The sequence below is a fragment of the Pteropus medius genome, unplaced genomic scaffold, assembly GCF_902729225.1.
Source record: "Pteropus medius unplaced genomic scaffold, Ma_sr-lr_union100, whole genome shotgun sequence".
NCBI classification, from domain to species: Eukaryota; Metazoa; Chordata; class Mammalia; order Chiroptera; family Pteropodidae; genus Pteropus; species Pteropus medius.
This window is the reverse complement of record NW_024354875.1, coordinates 34,456,080-34,478,635: the sequence shown is the minus strand read 5'-3', so window position 1 is coordinate 34,478,635 and position 22,556 is coordinate 34,456,080. Positions and strand designations below refer to the sequence as shown.

The 22,556-nt window shown below is 36.4% G+C and overlaps 1 protein-coding gene across 2 annotated transcripts in view; it reads left to right on the top strand.

The window, feature by feature from the left end:
* ATF2 (activating transcription factor 2) overlaps window positions 1-3,922 on the top strand; it is a 71,315-nt gene extending 67,393 nt beyond the window's left edge. For both annotated transcript variants that reach the window (XM_039855885.1, XM_039855884.1), the window contains one exon: window positions 1,386-3,922. In XM_039855885.1, coding sequence (XP_039711819.1) covers window positions 1,386-1,612 — 227 coding nt within the window. In that variant the 3' untranslated portion in view covers window positions 1,613-3,922. The remainder of the gene's footprint in view (window positions 1-1,385) is intronic.
* The last annotated feature ends 18,634 nt before the right edge of the window (window positions 3,923-22,556 follow it).

Here is a 22,556-nt window from a genome sequence, read left to right as displayed (position 1 = left end):
TGATTGAATTTGGGGCAACTGTGTCAAAATTCTATAAGAATGACTGTATTTCAGAAAACCCTCAAAATAAGGAATTTTATTTGAATAAAAGTTGTGCTTGCTAGGTTCCTCCTCCTCCATCTTCTACATTATAAATCATGAGATGAGTCCTGCTTCATAGGGTCCATGGTCTTTTAACAATTGTCTTTCAAAATGGGGACTTGGCTATTGGTAAGCAGGCTAGCATGCATTCTCAGATTTGATAGAAAGCTTGCTTCTCGTCACTTCTAAACACTAAATAAAAATTATTTTAATGCCAAGTGAAAAACAAAGTGCAAAAGAATGTATCCAGTATGATACTGTTTTCAGAATCTTCAGTAATAAAACTAAACAGTATTGTTTAGAGATACATACCTATTTGGCAAAACGTCAAAGAAAAACCAAGGGAGGGGTTAACAAAATATCATAATGGCGATTACTTTTGGTAAGGAGACAAGCTTCCAGGAAGCATCAGGGTTATTGGCAGTGTTCTCCTTCTTAAGTTGGGAGTTGGGTTCACAGGTGTTCATGTTATTACGTCTCATAACTTACATGCACTGTAATTGTGTGTACGTGCTGTGCATATCAAATTTTTCACTAAATGAAATTATTGGATTTTATTCCATTAAAATGAGAAAGATATAGGAGATTCATTCAAGTCTAAAAATTGGTAGATTTATTTCCATAAATATTTAGAATGCCCTTTTCTAAATATCTTTTCAATTGCAGTATGTAGAGTTTTATGTAGATTTTTATTTGAATCTCAGTTCATGCAACGATAACAGCTAGTGTTGCTTATTCTCATGCGTATGCATCATTACAGTCAGGTTTTGTAATCATCCATTGCTGCAATAAATGGAAAGTCAGCCAGAATAAATACAGTTTTGGAGAATGTAGAAGGAATAATTTAAAGGTATAATTTGTATGTAAGAATTCATTTTGCTTATGCATGTGGTTATACATTTTTTCATCTTTTAATAAGAATGGGATGTTAGGCAAACAGACTGGATTTGTTAAATGTATTGTTTGATAAGTGTTTGATTATAGCTATAGGAGGCTGTCTCCCAAATTCATATCCTGTTTTTTTTTTCTTAATGCTATTTAGCAAATACTTCTTTAGCTCTATTCTCTGAGGCGCTGCGCACCCAGATGTTTCCATGTGCATGGTTGTGCCTTTGACCTATTTCAAATAAAATTGCCTACTTCATGACTTATAGCCACCTTTCAATTATTCAGTGCCCCTCACACCAATGTATCTAAATAACTGATTTTGTAAAATACTTTCTTTTCATTCTGTATATTGACTCAACCTATTGAAACGTTCTTACAGAAATTTTAAGAAACTAATTTTTCTTTTTTCCACTCAGCTGCTGATAAAGATGATAGTTCAGAAGATCTGTCAGTGCCGAGTAGTCCACATACTGAAGCTATACAGCATAGTTCTGTCAGCACATCCAATGGAGTCAGTTCAACCTCCAAGGCAGAAGCTGTAGCCACTTCAGTCCTCACCCAGATGGCAGACCAGAGTACAGAGCCTGCACTTTCACAGATTGTTATGGCTCCTTCCTCGCAATCACAGCCCTCAGGAAGTTGATTAGAAACCTGCAGTGCAGCTGTTTTAGATACTCATTAGTGACTTCAAAGGGAAATCAAGGAAAGACCAGTTTTCATTTATGCGAAATCTGTGGTTGTACATTTTTTTTTTTACTTGAAATTAAATTTGGCTCTAAAGTTGGTGTAGCACCAGTTGATGATCAGACTGAACAACAGTTTTTAGTCTCTGGAAAAGGACATTTTGCTTTTTTATAAATATTAGATTTATTAATTTTTCTGTGCTCAATGTGTAAATTGTATTATAATTCATCATGGTTTATTTCACCTTTAATTTGGTGGTGTTTTAATAAATGGGGGTGTTACTGAACCTCTCTCCCCACTTCCATTTCTTTTGACCACCTCTTAACCCTCAACTGTGATGGTAATATTGTTAATATCATTTATACCAAAGTTCGGCTTAAGTCCCTATTGACTTTGTAATGTTAAAGTCATAAAGCACTAGCAAGAGAAAGATAGAAATTTGCTTTTACTCTTTTTGCCTTTTATTTTGCACATTACACAAAAGGAAGAACATTAGAGAATACTGTTTAAGTGAGTGAAAACATGGTAAAAGACATACAGTGCTTTTATGCACACTCTTAATCTGAACCTAAATCAAGATCGTTAATAGTGCATTTTCCTTTTTAAAGATTTTAAGTAAACATGAATTTTGGAATCCTTTTTTTCAAAAATGACTATTTTTCAAGTCTTAAATTCAGTATTTTAAACCTTATGTTTTGAGGCTAATATGAAATTATGTATAATACAGGGTTATCAGGTATCCAATAATTTTTTGAAATTAAGTTTTTTTTTATTTTTGCAGATTTCAGGTTATAAACTGAGAAGTTTATGCATAATCAAGTATGGTATGGTTGCCAGAAAAGCCTAAAAATTACTACTTAGAAAATTTAAGACTGTCTACCCCCATTGTCTTGTACTTGCAAGCTAACTTGTACTTATTCTTGTGAAAGCACTGTCATCTTTTAGTAGCAAATTTTGATAACGTTTCTCGTGGGAAAAAAATCAGTATCTATCTTTAGAACAATGTAATTATAATGTGAGAAGCAAGAGTGAGTGTGTGTTTGTGTGTGTGTGTGTGTATGTGTGTGTTTCTTTCAATAGTTTATGCCAGCAATCTTTGCTTGAATGTTTAACGATGCCTTTCAGTGTGATGCTGGCCAATAGATGATTGCAATTTAAAACGTCATTACTGTGCAGGCTTGGATAACTAACATTCCATGATGTAGTTTGTTTCTGATGAGATGATTGTAGGTACACTTTTCTCATTATCCAGTCATCTGTGGGATACTGAGTTTTCTAATGTGCCATTATCTATTTTTATTCTGCAGTTATGTTCAAAATACAGTACACTATTTTAAAATAGACTAAATTGTTAAAAATTAAAAAGTAGTAGATGTGTGTAAGAAAACTTTGTAAAATAGTTATGAGTCCTACCCAGTAGCAACTTCTGGCATTCAAGCAGGATTCCATTATGTAAATATCTGCAATGCATTTATAATAAATTGTGTAGTTTGTTCTGCATCCATACTACACTATTTGCTAAAGTCTCAGTGCCATCTTCTAATGAGACTGACATTTAAAAACCTGTATGGAATATCCTTAATAATTCAAGGAAATATCCCACCTGCCTAAGTTCCAAACTGGGAAACATTCAAATTATACAAATGACATTTCAGGACTTAAGTTATGAAGATAATAGGAATTTTATTGTTTGGCTTATTAAAAATGAGAGCATTTTTAGTTGGTAATTCTACTTCTGAAAAATTTTTTAACTGATTTTATAATCTTAAAGTAATCAATGTCTAATCATGATTTTCTCATAATTATGTTAAGGAGTTGATCTCAAAGGCACAAAATATAAATTCTGCAAGAAAGCTATTTTTTATTGTAGTTTGAATGGGCCAGGAAAAGCCTCAATTTTTCTCTTAAGTCCTTCAGTGCATTTTCCTTTCATTTTATTATTTATGCAAGTTAAAGTTCTTTGATAACAGGAATTCTTGCAACTGTAAAATAAAAATACATAGATGTAAGAAGTCATGTAAACGGTTAATCAGCTTACCAACGTTAGCAAAACTTTCATTGTAAATCAGTCTGTACTCGGCAAATAAAAATCATTATTAGTTGTATAAACACAAATTTCATTTTAACTTTCAAGATGTCACACTACTTCTGTACCTAGCATTTTGAGTCCTTATATTTGCAATGTTACACAAACTGTACTATTTTCTTTTATGTGCAGTTTGCATGAGTAAACCATCAGAGAATAAATTCTATCTTTAAATTATGTTCATAATTTGCTTATTCTTACCTGTCATCACCCGATAATGATATTTTTTTTTTCCTTCAGGGCACTTATTACCTGAGAAGAACCTGATACTCTTTCTATTTCTGTGATAAAATTTATTCCTTCTCGAAGACTTTTTAACTCCAGGTGGTTCAGGCCTTATTCCTTTTCTCTGCATTCACTTTAAGCCCCATTTATGTACAGTGAATCTTTAATTTATGTCCCTAGTCTGACACATTCCTTCAGCTTCAGCCACACACAGATCCACTAGCCTTTGGTGTCCCTTGGTACCCGCCTAACAAAACATCTTAAACGTAACATGTCCAACGCTGAACTCTTAATCTTCCTCTGCCACCTTACCCTCAAAGGTAACTCCTCCCACAATCGTTCATGAGTCAACTGATGACAACTTCATTCTTCCAGTTGTTTAAGCCAGAACAACCTTATTGTCATTGTTGATTTCCTCTCTTTTTCTCACAGCCCACATCCAACCCATCAGGAAATGTCCTTTGTTTTACTTTCAAAATAAACCAGACTTCACCATATTTCAGCATTTACACTGCTATCACCCTGATCTTTGCCCGCATCATTTCTCACCCAGATTACTGTGCCTCATAACTGTCTCCTGGCTTCCACCCCATTTACTATAGCCATCCTTAATACAGCAGATAGAGTAATGTTTTTTAAACATAAGTCAGGTTCAGCCTTCCTCTGCTCCAAATCCTGGAGTGGCTCCCCATTACAGTCAGAGCTGGAGTCCTTATAATGGCCTACAAGGCCTAGATGATCAGTTCCCCCACCTCTATCCCCTTAACACCTCTGACCTCATCTCCTACCATGATTTTATTCAGTGAATGTCTTGAGTGCTAGTAGGTGTCCGTCACTGCTCTCGGCACTTGGAATATACCACTTACCAGAACATAAAAATTCCTGCCTTTGTGGAGCTTACATTCTACAGAGCAGGGGATGGGGTGTGTGTTGGGAAACACAGTTAACAATAAAGTACATTGTGCATTATGTTAGAAGTGGTTAAGCGCTAAGTGAAGAAAAAGACAGCAGTTATGCTGGAGAGCATGTAGAGCGACGTTTCAATCTTATCTCAGGATGAATCAATCTGAAGAGATGCAAAGAAACACGTGGCTGTCTTTTAAGGTACACATTCTAACAAAATGTGCTTAACCTAGATTATGTGATATTAGATAAAAGATTTCATGAAGACAAGCTGATGTATTTCTGTAACAGAGTTTGACAACTGATGTATTAAAAGATCAAACACATGTTTCCTTTGATTTATTTGAGAGGACAGGGAAGATAATCTCTTGTCTCTGGTGTGTACTTACTGTTTTATGCAGTTTTGCTAATTCCGCATCTCTGCGACTATAGAGTTTGATGCTTGACACTAAGAATTTATTGGTGAGAATGTAATTATTCAAGAAACCTATCTACTCCTAGGCCTTCATCTGATATAAATATACAGACACACACAAACACCTAGAGAGTACTGTTATCAAAGCAATTAGTTCTAAAAGAAATTCAGAAGATTTTTAATAACATTTCATTATTATCTTGACCACAGGATAATAGTTATTTTTGAAGCAATCTAAGTTACAACATTTTATTTGGTCTGAAGTAATTGTGAAAAATCATTTCTTTAAACTTTTAATAAATACAAATAATTTTTTTCTATAATTCTCCCACATGGTTAAAAAATACAGGTCTTTCCAGACTATAACTATAGATTGAGACTTGGGTGTTCCAGAGGCAAATATAAAGATCCTATAGTGCTAACATCCAATGTGAAAAAAAAACCCTCAAATATGTAGAATAAAGACTTTTTTGAATAAATTGCCTTACCATTTGAATAAATGGTAAGTTGCCAGTTATTATATTTCCATAGAAAATGTGATCAGTGAAAATTTCCAAAATTAAAGGATTTATTCTAAAATAAAAGCCATATGACATTGGAACTTAAAAAAGGAAATATATATAATTGTATTCTATTACAGCAGTCCAAAGCGCCAAATCAAATATTAATTGTAAAATTATCAAATATGTCACAACACTCAAACTAGAAGGGTTCTATTATTATTCACTAATGGGCCAATGAGTTGCATCTTTTTTCCTCAAATGTATATGCAGATTTTTCCAATGGCTTTCCAAGAAGAGGATGTACACCCTCATCATGGTCACAATGCCTTCCTTCCCCTGCCTCTTTATTTTGCATGAGATTTTTATATTTAAAGCCTCATTCTTTGAGCTAGAATTTTTTTAACATAACAGTTGCCATGGTTTTATTATGCAGTACTTCAATTATTTGAGAAAGTATTTCTGATTCAGAATCTTATTTTTAACTCAGTTATGTCAAATAAGGGTTCTGAATCAGAAATACTATAAATAAAAATCATGAATTTTCAGATTCAAGAAACAGTTTACATGAAACTAAGTCTCTACCTAGATACATCATGTTAATGCTTTTAGAACACCAAATACAAAGAAAGAATGTTAAGAGCAGAGAAAAGATACTGTCCCACAAAGAAATGACAAAAAAATGACAACTGACTTTTAACCATCTCCAAAGTGCTGAGGAAATGTATTGTCGATAATTGTTAATGCTGGATTCTTTTCCCGGTGTTTTTGAAAATTTCCATAATAAAAAAGTTTTACTAAAAAATTTTAAACTCAGAGAAAAATGATAGTCAACCCAGAATGCTATTTAAGAGTGATAAGAGTGAGGACGAACACAAGAGACAGAAAAACTGACATGTCAAAATGTGTGGGTTGCTGCTAAATCAGTACATAGGTTTTCATAAATAGGAAAAGGTAGAAAATGAGCTAACCATATAATTCAAGAAGTAATGAAAACAGTAATCAAGAAAATGGAACAATAAATAGGACAAAGGGTAAAATAAAGGAAAATAAAAGTGGAAATTAATATTTTTGAAAAACAATTAACATCCGAAGGTGGTTTTGAGGAAGAGAGAATGGATAGAGGTACATGAAAGAGGGAGGGAGGGACTTGGAAAAAAAAAAAAAAAAGGGAGAAATTATTTAAAGATTAAAAGGAAAGTATACAGTTAGCGTGCTTTTCTATGCATAATGTTATTCTTCAATAAAGTTAAAATTATAACAAGCACAAATAAACCATGCTAGGAAAAGGATTAAATTCAGAGCCATAAAACAGAATAACAATAGCAATAACTTCAGAACTTTATAAAGAATTCTTTAAGATGGTAACATCTAATATTCACAAATATGTAGAGGTTAACATGCTACTGAACAACCAATGGCTCAAAGAAATCAAAAGAAAAATCAAAAACTACTTTGAGACACTTGAAAATTGAAATAAATACAACATACCAAAACTTCTGGCTGCAGCAAAAGCAGTTCTAAGAGGAAGTTTATAGTGATGTCTACATCAAGAATGAAGAAAATTTTCAAATAAACAACCTGGCTTTATATCTCAGGGAACTAGAAAAAGAACAAATGAAGCCCAAAGTTAGTAGAAGGTGGAAATAAAGATCAGAGTGTAGGTAAAAGAAATAGAGACTAAAAAGACAATAGAAAAGATCAGTGAAACTCATAGCTGATTCTTTGAAAACATAAAATTGACAAAATTTTGTCTAGACTCACCAAGAAAAAAGGACTCAAAACCAGGAATGAAAGAGGAGACATTACCACAGAAATACAAAGAGTTATAGAGGCTGCTATGAACAATTGCACACCAACAAATTTGATAACCTAGAAGGAATTGATAAGTGCCAAGAATATACAACTTGCTAAGACCGAATCATGAAGAAATAAAAAATGTGAACAGACCAATTACTAGTAAGGAGGTTGAACCAGTAATCAAAACAATCGCAACGAACAAAAATGCAAGACCAGGCGCTTCACTAGTGAATTCTACCAAATATTTAGAATACCAATCCTTCTTAAACTTTTTTAAAAAATAGAGGAGGATGGAATATTTTCAAACTAATTTTATGAGGATAGCATTTCTCTGATTCCAAAACAAGACAAGGACAGTACTGGAAAAGATTACAGTCCAGTATTCCTGATGAACACAGATGCATACATCTTCTAATTAACATACCAAATTCAACAATACATTAAAAGAATCAAATCACAATTAAGTGGAATTTATTCCAAGGATGCAAGGATCATTCAACATCTACACATCAATGTGATACCCCACATTAACAAAATGAAGGATAAAAGTCATATGATCATCTCAGTAGATAGAGAAAAAGCATTTAACAAAATTCAACATCCACTTATGATAAAATCTCTCAACAAAGAGTATAGAGGGAACATACCTCAACATAATAAGGGCCATAGCTAACATCTGGAACAAGACAAGGATACCCACTTTTGCCACTGTTATTAAACATAATATTGGAAGTCCTAGCCAGGAATATTAGACAAGAAAAAGAAAAATTCATCCAAATCAGAAAGGAAGAAATAAAACTGTCACTATTTGAAGATGACATGGTACTATATATAGAAAACCCTCAAGGTTCCACCCCTCCAAAAAAAAAAAAAAAAAAACTTAGAGCTAATAAATAAATTCAGTGAAGTTGCAGGACACAAAATCAGTATACAGTTATCCCTTAATATCTGTACGGGATTGGTTCCAGGATTCCCCACAGATAACAAAATTCACTTATGCTGAAGTCACTTACATAACATGGTGTAGAGCAATACATGCAGTCAGCCCTCTGCACCTGTGGATTCCCAACAAAAGATCAAAAATACTGTCTTTAATCTACGTTTGGTTGCATCTGCAGGTGCTTAACCTGCAGATATGGAGGGCCAACTATATTGAAAAAAATTCACTTATAAGTGAAACTATGCAGTTCAAACTTGTGTTGTTCAAGGGACAACTGTACAAAAATTTGTTGCATTTCTATATGATAATAGCAAATTACCAGGAAAAAAATAAGAAAATCTCATTTACAGTTGCATCAAAAAAAATAAAATACCTAGGGATAAATTTAACCAAGGAGATGAAAGACCTATACTATGAAAACTATAAGATATTGAAGAAAGAAATCAAAGAAGACAAAAATAAGTGGAAAAATATTTTGTGCTCATGGATTGGAAGAATATTGTTAAAATATCCATATGACCCAAAGCAATCTACAGATTCAACACAATCCCTATCAAAACTTTAATGGCATTTTTCATAGTATAGAACAATCTTAAAATTTGTATGGAACCACGAAAGACCTCAAATAACAAAAGCAATTTTTGAAAGAGAGCAAAGCTGGAGACATGCTCCTTGATTTCAAACTACATTACAAAGGTAGAATGATCAAAACACTATGGTACTGGCATAAAAATAGATACATAGATCATGAACAGAATCGAGAGCCCGGAAATAAGCCCACACATACATGGTCAATTAATTTACAACAAAAGTGCCAAGAATATACAATGGGAAAGGACAGTCTTTTCAATAAATGGTGTCGGGAAAACTACAGCCACATGCAAAAGAATGAAACTGGACCACTGTTTTACACCATACACAAAAATATTGTTTAGCTATAAAAAAAGGAAAGAAATTTTGCTATATGCAACAACATGGATGGACCTTGAGGGCAGTAATCTAAGTGAAATAAGAGGAAGATGAATACCATATGATCTCACTTATACGTGAAATCTTAAAAGAGCAAAGAAGTTAAAAACAAAAACACCTGAGCTCATAGAGAACAAATTGGTGGTTACTGGAGGCGGTAGTGGTGGGGGAGGGGGGTGAGCAAAATGAGTGAAGGGGGTTAAAACAAGTCATGGGGATATAATGTACAGCATTGTAACTATACTCAGTAATGTATTGCATATTTGAAAGTTGCTAAGAATAAGTCAAGAGTTCACATCACAAAAAAAAATTTGTATAACTATATGTTAACTAGACTTATGGTCATTAGAAACATATCTAATTGTTTTACATATGAAACTAATGTTATATGTCAATTATATCTTAATTTTAAAAATCACTGGATAAAAGACATAGTTTTCTATTTGTATAGCAAGTTACCACAAACATTGGCTTATAACAATTACCTGTTTATTATCTCACAGTTTCTTTAGAACAGAAGTCTGGGCATAGCATAGCTGGCGTCTCTGCTTAGAGTCTGGCAAGGCTGAAATCTCATCTGAGGCTCCAGATCCTGTTCAAAGCTCACTGCTTGTTGACAGAATTCAGTCTCTTACTGTTGTAGCACTAGTGACACTGCTTATTTGCTGGTGATCAGCTCCTAGAGGCCACCCACCATTCCCTGCTACATGAGCCCCTCCATAATATGGCAGTTTGCTCCTGCGAGGCCAGTATGAGATCTCACTTACTTTGAATCTGATTTAAGGGCTCATCTGATTGGACCAGGCTTCCTGAAAATGACTCAAAATTGAGATGATTCAGAGTCAACTGAGTAGGGGCCGTAATTACATATGCAAAATCTCTTCTGCCAGATAGGCAAGATAACCTCGAGAATGATATCCCGTCCTATTCACAGGCCCCACAGGCACTCAAAGGGGAGGGCATTGTACAGGATGTGGACACAAAGTGAAAAAAGAGTGAGAGAAAAGAATAGGACAGAGCATCCAAGAGCTGTGGGGACAATAACATGTTGAGAACTTGACAGGGGTATTATTCGAAGAGGTATATTTTCCACAATTAATGAACAATACCAAGCTATATGCCCAAGAAGTTTAGAAAAACCTAAGCAGATAAACACACACACACCTGGATACATCTACATACTTGAAAATATAAATCTTAAGGCAACAAGAAAAAATGATATATGGAGGAAAATGATGAGAATTACAGCAAATTTCTTGTCCAAAATTAAGCAAGCCTCCTTAATGACTCCTTTAAAGTATTGGGTGAAAATGATGAACCCAAATTTCTATAGCCAGTGAAAATATCTTTCAAAGCCGAAGGGAAAATAATGAATTTATTACAAGCCGAGTTGCACTGCAAGAAATGTCAAAGTAAGTCCTTCAATAAGAAGAAATATAACGGAAACTTGGAGTGACAAAAAGAAGCAAAAATTTCCAGAAATGGTTAAAATAAAGTTAAATATAAGACATTTTTTCCTTTTGTCTAATCACTCTAAGTGATCGCTGACTGTCTAAAGCAGAAGTAATAGCAATGTATGATAGGTTTATAGCGTATGCAAAAATAATACATGTGAAAACCACAAAAAACATGGAAGGAGAAATTGAGATAGTACCGTTGTGAGGCTCTTATACTATATGTAAAATAATATGATATTTAAAGACATTGTAATTAGGTAAAGATGAATATTGTAAATGCTAGGGCAACCACTAAAAGGAGGTAAAAATAATGTTTCTTTAAAGAACTACTATAAACTAATATGAAAAGACAAATATTACATTAAAAAATAGACAAAGACAAAAAAAAGGAAACCCAAACAACCAACAAATACAATATGTTTAAAAACAACCCCAGTAATAACCAGAATAATGTAAATAATAACAATATGAGATAGAAAATTTCTCAACTTGGAAAAATAAATCAGATGTGACCAAGTATTGGGAGAGGATGTGAGGAAATCAGATCTCCCATACGTTGCTGGTAAGTTGGTGCAATGATTTTGAAGAGCAGCTTTGCAGTACTTTATGAAGCTGAAGACATATGCATCTTATCACTCATCAGTTTTACTTCTTATGTCTAATTTTTCTCCATATATAATTGTTTCATAATTTAAAGTAAAATTTAAAAATGAAAATATTCAACAATGCTAGATAGAAAATAAATTTACTAAAATTATACTGATTTTTTTTGAGTAGCTCATTGCCAGATTTTCTCATAACAACCTGCTTTTTAAAACACCATGCCCAAATCCCAGCCCCTGTACATCCTTAACATATATTAGAACAAATATCTTAGGACATATATCCTCCTAAATGAAAAACCTATTAGAAAAATTAGATTTAGAAGGAAAACCACAGTCAAAAATTTTTTTAAAAATTAAGATCTTCAGATCTAGCTGTAAATGAGTAGATCATATATATGTTCTACTTGATAAATAATAAGCAAAAGCCAGTAAGAAATCCACTACAAAGATATTGCATGAGAACCCAATGAATATTATGCAAGCATTAAAATCATGACTTGTGTTCTAGTTACGACTGTGTTAAAAACATGCATAGGATAAGATGTGATAAGTATATTTTTAAAAGAAAAATGAAACTAATGCTTCTGTTTTCCCAATGATTTAATTCAACTTTTTTTTTTTCTTTTGAATTTTGGGATTTTCTTTGAAAGTTTGCTGTTGTTTGGGAGAACTTTAGAATGATGTATAGAGCTAATGTAGAATGCAACCCTACCTCCTCCAAATAAATAAAAATGCTACATGTAGTATTTGAGGTAGTTTAATACATTGCTGAGCTATAAAGCAGGAAGAGTGCCATAAATATAAAGGAAGCCCAAAGCAGAAATTTAAAGTTAGATGTCCTGTGTAGTTCACCTGACCTTATAGAGCAGACTTTTATTATACCTTATAGTCAGAAGGGGAGAGGAATCAAGGCTGCAAGTGAGAGGCTGCTGCTGGGCTTCCATTATGAACCCAGAGCCAGTAAACGCCACTTACTGCCAGCATAACTATGCATCTTCACAGCAATATCTCTACACTATGGAAATGGAGCACAATTTTATGGAAGGTGATCATCTCTGCAACAGTTCACCCTTTGGCCACTAAATCTTTTTTTTAATTGAATTTATTTATTTATTTTTTTATGGTGACATTGTGAACGAAATCCAATAAGTTTCAGCTGTACATTTTAACTGTAAGGCATATATATATATTTACACCGTGTTCACCTCCCATAGTTAGATTTCTGTCACCGCATATTTTACCCCATCTACCTCCCCGCTTCCCCACTCTCTACCCTCTGGTAACCACTAGTCTATAGTCCATGTCCATGAGTCTGTTTGTTTGTGCTGTTCACTTGTTGCTTTTAGGTTTATATCCTACATAAAAGTGATATCATGTGATTTTCAACTTTTTCTGTCTTGGCCACCAACTCTTGAGTTTGCTCTTCTTTCACAGTGAACATACTCTCACCATCCAAACAAAGAGAAACCAGAGTCCCACCGAGTTATTGCATCCAGTTCACAGTCCAAGGTCGATGGGGGAGATTGAAGCACAGACCTCTCTCTTTCGGACCTGGATGTGTCTCTGTGTGACCTAACAATACATGAACTAATGGACATGTTATCTCTCTTGGACCCCCAGTGCTCTCAAAATAGCATTGCAAGCCAAGGACAACAATAGAACCCTCCAGAAAAAGGACTGGTAGAGGTGTACCACAATCATGAAATCTGATGGCACAGACATTGCAAGAGCCCTCTTCTGGCAGTTTGGGGATTTTCCTTGATTGGACCCAATTCTGCTTGTTGGTGGAGTTCCTCTATTCTTTGTGGCCCTTGGATTGCCTTTTTGAAGGTTCTTCTGTGTCCATTACACTCCTTGGGCACAACTCTGGTGGGTGTTGGAGATTATGCGCTCCTTGGGAGCCTCAAGATTTCACAGCCCACTTTTGCCTATGCAAGTTTGGAGCCAGGGATTGTTCCAATCTGCTGAAGGCTTTTTAGCCTAGGCTTATGGATTCTTCTGCAATATAACTTCCTCAGAATCTCAGTTGGCTTATGATCTATTTGCTTCATGTCAGTTTCATGAGCCAATAGGCACATCCAACATTCGTTCCTAGACATATCTTTCCAAACATATCAAGTCTGGTTTATTACATTAAAGTCTCACTCTCAGAGTTCTTTTTCTCTCTAATCAATAGCAGCTTGAAGCCATCAGACCTAAGCGGGAAGACTCAGTTCTTCGCTGCTGGGTTCAGTATTGATTGGCCTTTGACAGTCAACCTTTTTCTTAAGGTTTCTTATTCTTTAGAGCATAGGAGCAAATAGCTTCTCTAACTCTGCCATTCTAGTCCCCTCTCACCTGGACAAGAAGGACTGCTTCCCTGAGCCCCATACTTTAGAGAGTCCCTCTATCACTCAAGATCTAATGCTCAGCCCTGGCAGAGCACAACTCCTAACCTTAAACGGCTGTTCTCATAACTTATACCATTCAGGCCCCAGAAAAACACTTCTCTACATCTCTGTCACATGTCATCAAAACAAAAGGAATGACATCAAATTGTCATGAAGTTTTGGTGGCTATTTAACTCTGATGTCAGATTAACACTAGTTTGTAGTGGAGTGAAGATGCAAATCGTGGAAATAGTTAGGTAAGAAATAAGACTAACTTGTCAAAATTTTTCTCTCAAAATAAATACCATACATTCTTTTTTTTTCTTTTTTTTTTTATTAAGTTTATTGGGGTAACATTGGTTAATACAATTATATAATTTTCAGGTGTACATTATAGTTTGACATCTATATATTCTATTGTATGATTACCACCCGAAGTCCAATTTCCTTCAGCTACCATATATTTGATCCCCTTTACCCACTTCACCCTCCCCCAACTCCCCTACCCTACATTTGACCCTTTTTATCCCATCTACCTCCCCCCTCCTCTCCTACCGCACTAGTAACCACTACTCTATAGTCCTCTGGTAACCACTAGTCTATAGTCCATGTCCACGAGTCTCTGTTTGTCCTGTTCTTTTGTTGCTTTTAGGTTTATATCCCACATATAAGTGATATCATATGATCTTCAACTTTTTCTGTCTGACTTATTTCGCTGAGCATGATTATCTCGAGGTCCATCCATGTTGTCGCAAATGGCAGTATTTCATCTCTACTTATGGCTGAGTAATATTCCATGGTATATATGTGCCACAGCTTCTTTAGCCAGTCATCTATCATAGGACATTTGGGTTGCTTCCATGTCCTGCCACTGTGAATAATGCTGCTATGAACATCAATGTGCAAATATCTTTTTGGATATGGGTTTTCAAGTCAGACTTTGGGGTAAATATCCAGCAGTGGAATAAATGCAATACATTCTTGCACAACACAGTATTATTTGCCAGTAATGTCAAACACCCATCTTCTTTTCTCATTCCAATTTGTAGTATTGTCAAAAAGTGCACATAGTATCTGAGAAATATTTGGCAATATTATTAATTTTTATCTTAAATTTGTAAATATCAGATCTAGATGCATGCATGAAGTGATACCAATTCCCTTTATATTGACAACTAGGTGGACATTGAATTAAAATTGCAATAAAATTTGCAATAAGTTTGATATTCATTAATTGAAATTTTTCCACAGATAATTCTATTATTATGAGAGAAAATAATGTTTTTGAGAACAAAATTACTTTATGATTTTTACATTTATGTAGTTTTCCATTTAGATGAAATTATAATTTTGTAGAGTTTGAATCATTTACTTTGCTTTTTACTATTGATACCACTACTGTCAAGAGAATAGAAATTATGTAAATATATTATTCTATCAACATAATTAGTGATTTTATTGAAATGAAGGCAAGAATAAATATATCAGCTGTCATAGGTTTTGTCTTAATTTTCTTACTCATGTAAATATTGTTGACCATCAAAGAACACCCAGAATATGTGCAATAATTATTGAATTCAGTCATATTTCTTATTTTGCTGACTCTTGATCATAAAAAAATAATTACATGATTTTTTAATTTTTTTATTATGGAAATAGCATTTGTCAAGGCAGGAGGGTAGAACATGTTTGATTTAATAGTTTGTTATCTTAGTTTATAAGTCAAATATCTAGACAACTGGTATACAGAGCTGCTTTTGTGCTCTGTTCCAGACTTCAGAAATGTAAGGGGCAGGCCTATTTAGAGGGCCTTAATTTAAAGATGCTCTTTATTCCCATTTATTTTTGTGCACAAAATGTTGCTTGTCAGAGTACCAAAATGGGAGGAAAAGGAGAGAACTCTTGGGGACCTCAAACCAGCAATTCCAGAGACCACAAATGTCATTTCTATTCACAACCAGGAATTAGTCACATAGCTTGACCCAGGCACAAGGAGACCAAAAGTGAAGAACTGGAAAGATTAGGTCAGCACAGTTGGTGTATTATCTTCCTATTTTATAGCTGAGACAATGAAAATTTAAGTAACAAAGGTCACAGTTACTCAAGCAACAGAGTCAGAATTTGAACAAAGGCCTGTGTTCTAAACCTTTCCACCACAAATCCTCGAGGAATTTGAAGAAATCTTGGGGAGTGCTTGGACATGTGCAAGATGTGAAATCAGGGTTCGAGTCGATCTCATCTAGTTCTCAAGGACACAAGAAACCCCAGCTAATATCTAAGAGTAATTTTTAGTGTTCTGACCCTAGAACTCCATTCCCAGCCAAATTATCTCTTTTTGTGTTAGTGCAAACAGTACTGAGGAGACAAACACCCAAACGGCTCTGGAGGTTCATTTTCTCACTTCTTTCAGCAGCTTCCTAAGAAGCCTGTTCAGCAGGTCTGAGTTAACTCAGCAGAAAATCAGAAGCTACGCTCCATCTCTTTATCAGGAAATCCCACTGTTATATCCACTAAGTGTTCTTCATTCTCTTCCATCCTCCCCGTAAATAGATAAAGTTCTTTAGGGTCTCCCCTCCTGGAAACCGGTCCATGTGTATGCAGTCCAGCTATGCCACCCCGAGATCGCCCTGCTGTGGGATAATGAAAGCTCAGGGCACTGGTGCCCTGTAGTACATCTCTGTAAGTTTTTCTTAATTGAATCGTTTTATTTCGTATCACACCAACATGTGTACCCATGGGCGACTTGTGTACCCATTCACTATAGAGCACATTTTTGAATACCCGGGAACCCAGAATGTATGCCCTCCACCACCACATATACAAACATCCTTTCTTTAAAACAGTATCCAGGGAAGGAAAAAGAATCAGAATAAAGGAACTTATAAAACTGGAAGATCTGATATACCAGAAAGAGTTGTGAAAAACAAAACCAGTAAAATATATAGTTAAGTCCAAATAATTACTGATACTATATTTGTGAGTTTGAGTAGAACTGTTTAAGGAAGACTTAAAATGCTGTGATCATAAAGTATAAAAAATAATGAACTGGACCAAAACTCAAGATGATTTCAACAAATCCTGAAAGGTATGGTAGAGTATAAGTGAAGAATAAAATTATAGTTGTCTTCAATTTCCATTCTCCCCTTCTTAAACAGCAGTAGAATTTTTAGTGGCACTTGGTTATCCAGCTACAGACTAATAATATATCAGGCAGGGTCCATTCAGGAAAACCAAAACTATACTTGGCATTTAAACAGAGTCTTTAATATAGGGAATGAGTTTAATAGATGTCGAAAGACTAAAAAGTCAAAGTAGGAACATTGAGGTAAAGCAGAGGTAATACCTTCAGGAAGCAGCGATAACTCCTAGAGTCGTGGGAACTAAGAGAAGAGAAAGAAGTTATAGAACCTATAGACTCAGATGCCTCGGACCTCTGGGGAGAGGGTGATGTATTGGTTTTGGAAGAACCAAAAAAAGCTAGGCGGGGACCAACTGGTGCCGCTGGGCTGCAGGATCAGTCTTGGGGCGACATGAAAGGTACAACCAGCAAATAAGGAAGAAGCAATTCCCTTCTCCTCCCTTCCAATGTGTCCCTCCACTGCCTCTTCTTGATGGAACTTTTCGCGAAGTCAGCTGACCAAGGAGAAATGTGGGTTGCAGAGTCACAATCCGCGCATCGAAAAGCAGAGTTTAGAAGAGTGGAAGTACATCTGAGAGACAATAGCTCAGCGGCCGCAGGACTGCTTTCACATGTCCCTTAGCTCTGGGGTGGGCAGGTGATGAAGGCCGGGCTCTCGGAATGAATGGGAATCATTCATTCAGTTGCTGGGTCACCCCTCCCCTCTTCCCTCTCTTTGGGCTGCAATGTCCACGTGGAGGTGAGCCACAGCGGCCACGCTGACGAGGCTAACACCTAACACATGGTGGAGTGATATGATCAAATCGGCCCAGGTCCCTGAAATCACAGAGTCACCAGACACTGATAAAGAAATGTAGACTTAAATAGACTTGTTGAATTTAAGGAAATTCAGGGAGGAGGAAAAAAGAGGGGAAAAAAACAGTACAGTGGAATTGAAGGAAACAATAGAACATAAACAGATCATTGGGTAAAAAAACAATCAGCCTTGAACTATATTCTCTGTACAAGAGATACATATCAAACAAAAAGACAGAAAGGCTGAAAATAAAAAGATGAAAAAAGATATGCTGAGAAATGCAAACTAATAAAATTAGAAGTCAGGTAATGTTAATATCGGGCAAACTAGCATTCAAAGTCTACAGTATTAAATGAGATGAAAATATTTGTATTAAAATGGTAAAAATCTATCAGAAATATAAATAAATCATTTCATTCTGAACAACACATTACCAAAATATGTTGGAACAAAGCAAAGCTTACATAAGTTATGTCACAAGAATTTTTAATTCTTAAAGAGAAATTGAACTTAGCTTGTTATACAACCCAATTTCATTTCAATTCAATATTCCAAACTACTCTTATATTAGAATAGCCCAGAATTTGAGAAATGTATTCATAATCATTGAGTCATTATCCATTGAGACTATGATGCCTTTGTGAGAAGAATGGGTTTTCCTATGAAGGGATAAAAATTCCCACCGTCATTTATTCAGCTCAGCCTGCAGAGACAAGTTTTGGGCTGGAGGGAGAAGTGTCCCAGGACTCTGCAGAGACAAGTTTTGGGCTGGAGGGAGAAGTGTCCCAGGAAATGGGAGACTAGGATCCTGGGCATGGAGATGCCTAGGATGAGCTACTCTTAGCTTGGGTGGGCTGTGAGGAGGGGGCCCCAGGTTAGGGGCCCATGGGAGGTCTGGGCTTGTGTAGAAGTAAGGGTGATGTTGACATTGTATCGCTTTGTGCTTTTTTTCCTTCCTGTATGGTACTTTTTCCACAATCCCTGGACCATCAGAAAAGTCTAAGTCTATTTCAATGTTCCCGCCTGGTCTCAGCTTTCCCTGTGGGTGACTGGGGCAAAGCTGGTGCAGGGACAATGCAGCAGCATAGCACAGTCCAGCCCCGGAAAGGCTGAGGAGACCAGTGCCCATCAGCAAGTCACTGTGGCCTCTTAGCTGCCATACCTCCTTAGTGCTCTTTGGACTCCTTAACCAGATGCGGTTGCCATTGGCCATTGGCTGGGCCTGCATGCTCTGGGTCTGTAGTCACCGATGGTCACCATGACCTCACCACCAGCCTCCAAGAGGAAAGGACCCAGGCAAAGTGGCCACCACCCCTAGGCAGCGGCTCATATTTTGAACAAAAATTTTGTTCTTTGCTCATCTGGGAAGAGGGAGGGTATTTAATTACCAATTTAGATGAGCTCTTTAAACTGTGTGAAAGTGGCTGTTGGGTACACAGAAGGGAAAGCCCCAAGTCCCCCAAGCATGTAGACTCATTAAGTAGAGTCCTGGGGTACATGCTTGGTTCCCAAAGTTTAGTTCGTTTCTTGCCAACTGCTCTCAAACTGTGCACTCTCCAGCGTCTGCTGTGGGATCTTAGGGGTATAATTGTCAGTGAGGTTAGGAAAGGAGTTAGCACAAATGTACAGTGCATTGGGTGATTTCAAGACTTTACTGAGCCTGTTTGTTTTCTCCAAGGGTAACAAGAGGAGATGATTTTGTTCTATGGCATTCAGAAGAAGGGACCGGAGAAAGCAGACTGAGCTGTCATGGGTTCTCCAATCAGAAATAGTGGGAGTGAGGGAGTTGGATGACATGAGATGACAGATAATGGGGGCTCATTTGGGAGGGAAACAGGTTTGGGGAGGCAGTAAAGATGGCCGAAGTCTGGGTGGAATGCTATCAGGTGCCTGCCGTGTCACCCCTACTCTTCATCAAAGTCACGGATCATCACAAATTTGTGACTGTGCTCAGAGGTCTTAGGACAGTGGAGAGGGGATGGAGCTTCATGTCTGAGTTTGGTCCTCGGCTCAGCCAAGAGGAACACCTAGACACAGGAGCACAGAAAGCTGCAGAACAGAGTGAGTGGGAGTGGTGGGGAGGCTTTAAAATTCATATAGACCCTTGAATTTGGGTTCAGATCAAGTATCATCAAGATTTCTGGAGAATACAGAGGCCCCAGGTAATGAATAGTCTAAGGATATTTCTTGTGGTGGCCCCCACATTAGCTTAACTCCTGGATCGAAGGTATCCAGCAGAAAATTGATGGTGCACTTAAATTATGAGAATTTAATAGAGGGACTATAATGAAAGGGTGAGCAGAGCATAAGCATTCCACGAGTTCAGTAACTGGGGCCAGTTCTAGTGGGGTAGGGGAGTGAGCAGTTACTGAAACCCAGAGGGAGAGAGAGCTGTGTAGAGAGTCTGCCCTGCAGATCCTGCAATATCCGGTTGAGAGCCGCAGCCAGCCCACAAGGAACCCACAGGAAGGGACCTGGACGAACCATTTCCAACCTCTTTCCCCACCCTCCCTCCAATCTCCTGTCCACTGGCCAAACTCAACCAGAAGCCAGAGGACAAAGGAACCTGTTCAAGCACTCTATCCAAGTCAACCCCATCCAGGGCAGGAAATAAGATGGAAATGGGTGGATATTCAACCTGGAGATGAGGAAAGAAAGCAGAGGGAAGATATCCTGCACAACTCCTGTATGTTACTTAGTTTTTTAGCAGAAATGTCAATGAATCTGGAAAAAAAAGAATGCCCTTGTACTTCATAGCTGCAACTTTTCAAACATTCTGTACCAAAAATTTGACATTAAAAAAATATCTGTTCATAATGCTGAGAAGCACATGTTGGTATTACAGGTGAGGAAGCCTCGGTTTAGAGAAGTAAAGGGGCTTTGCCCAAGGTCGGAGATCCGGGAAGCACAATTAGGGTGCAAGCCTAGGTTGAATGTAGAGAGAATGAGAAGCTTTGGGTTGATACGTAAAAGCCTATTTTACCATTTCTAATGTGAGAAAAAATGTATTTATTTTACTTAAATAGTTCTAGCTGGGAGTACTTTCATAAGTGATTCATAATTTCATTTTTTAACAAAATGTTTTTTGTAATGAATTTGCAGAAGACCTAGTATGTCTAGGATAGGAGCGGTATGCACTATTAAATAAGAAAGTTAAAAAGTCTATCTTCAGTTTACAAAAAATTGATTTTTTAATATGAAATTTTTATTTTAAAAGAAAGTTACAAGAATTATAAATGCAAAGTGATTTCTCAATCAGGCAAACATTAGGGCTCACCTCCTGCACCATTCTGTTCTCTAAGTCCTTTTAAGGGGAGAAAAAGAAAGACCTACCCATTATAATTTTATTTTAGACAAATAGAACACTTGAGGAAAGCAAAGTCTTCGTTTTTAGCATTGCTGATTTAGAAAATTGCAATTGGTCGGAAAGTAAATATTAAGACTGAAATGCAGCTGGTAACATGTCTTCTTTTCAGTCTATTTCCTTCTGAAATAGGAGTCAAAAAGAAAATTTTACTTTTGAATTAATTGGACAAAACACCACCTAGTGGTAGGTGAAAATATTTTTAAAGTGAAGGGAAAAGTTTCTTGTAGAAAATTTGAAATTGATTCACAATCAGTTTATTTTACCAGGTCACTTTAGTTTAACATTAAAATATTCAAGGGCTTACATAGTTGGAGGTTTTTTCTTTTCTCTTGTTTTGTTGGCTATAACTGTAAAAAGCTGGGCAGATAAAATGCTATTGCACCAAATATCCATGAATAATCCTTTTTTAATGGCGTATCGGGATATAACGGTGTGTCTACAAAAGCAAGAACTCTGTGCTACATATTACACTGAAGACTTTAAATAAATTATCTCATTTAATCTTTGCAACAAACTCATGAATCAGGTTCTATTTATTTCTTGTTTGTAAGTTAAAACACTGAGGCACTGAGCAGATAATTTCCCAACAGCACACAGTTAGGAAGTGATAGAGCTAGGATTCTGTAATGGGGTAATGTTTTAATATTAAATTATACAACTTTTATTTCTTTGCCCTATCCTCTTACCCTAACCATCAAGTAACAAGAGTTTCTTAGGCATATGACCTACAGGGGAACAATGGAGACGGTCTAGAACAAAGGAGTTACAGCTCAACGCTGGCTTTCAAGACACATTTTAAACCCTGTGGTAAAAAAATAAACAAATAGTAACGAGAAGCTGGGCTTCCTACTGTAAGAACTTGTTTCTTGAATGAGACAAGGCATTCTTGCTATGCCTCCTAAGAATTAAGCTTGGAAAACTAATCACAAAGTGTACCAAGAACCATGGAGAAGAGAAATTGCAGAATGTGACATACAGGTCATGCTTCCTGGGCTGGGGAGGAGCTTGGAGAGATTTGAGGGGATAGAGATATTACATATTACACTGAACACTTTTCAGATTTGAAGGCCTATTCCTTGACCCCCACTTTAGGGTGAAAATTTTGATGTAAGGGAGTGATGATGACCAGCAGATGGGTTCGGAGACAGTCAAGGCAAAGGGGCTTGTTTCCTGCTTTCCAGTACATGGCAAAGAAAGTAGCAAGCTACAGAGATGCCCTGTGTTTGGAATGGTGCCAAGACAACATGTCCCCAGGAGGTGGATTAGCAGTGGACAAGAGCGCTCCACTGGATGGATGTGTCCCAGGGCAGCTTCACAGAGGCCCAGACCCTC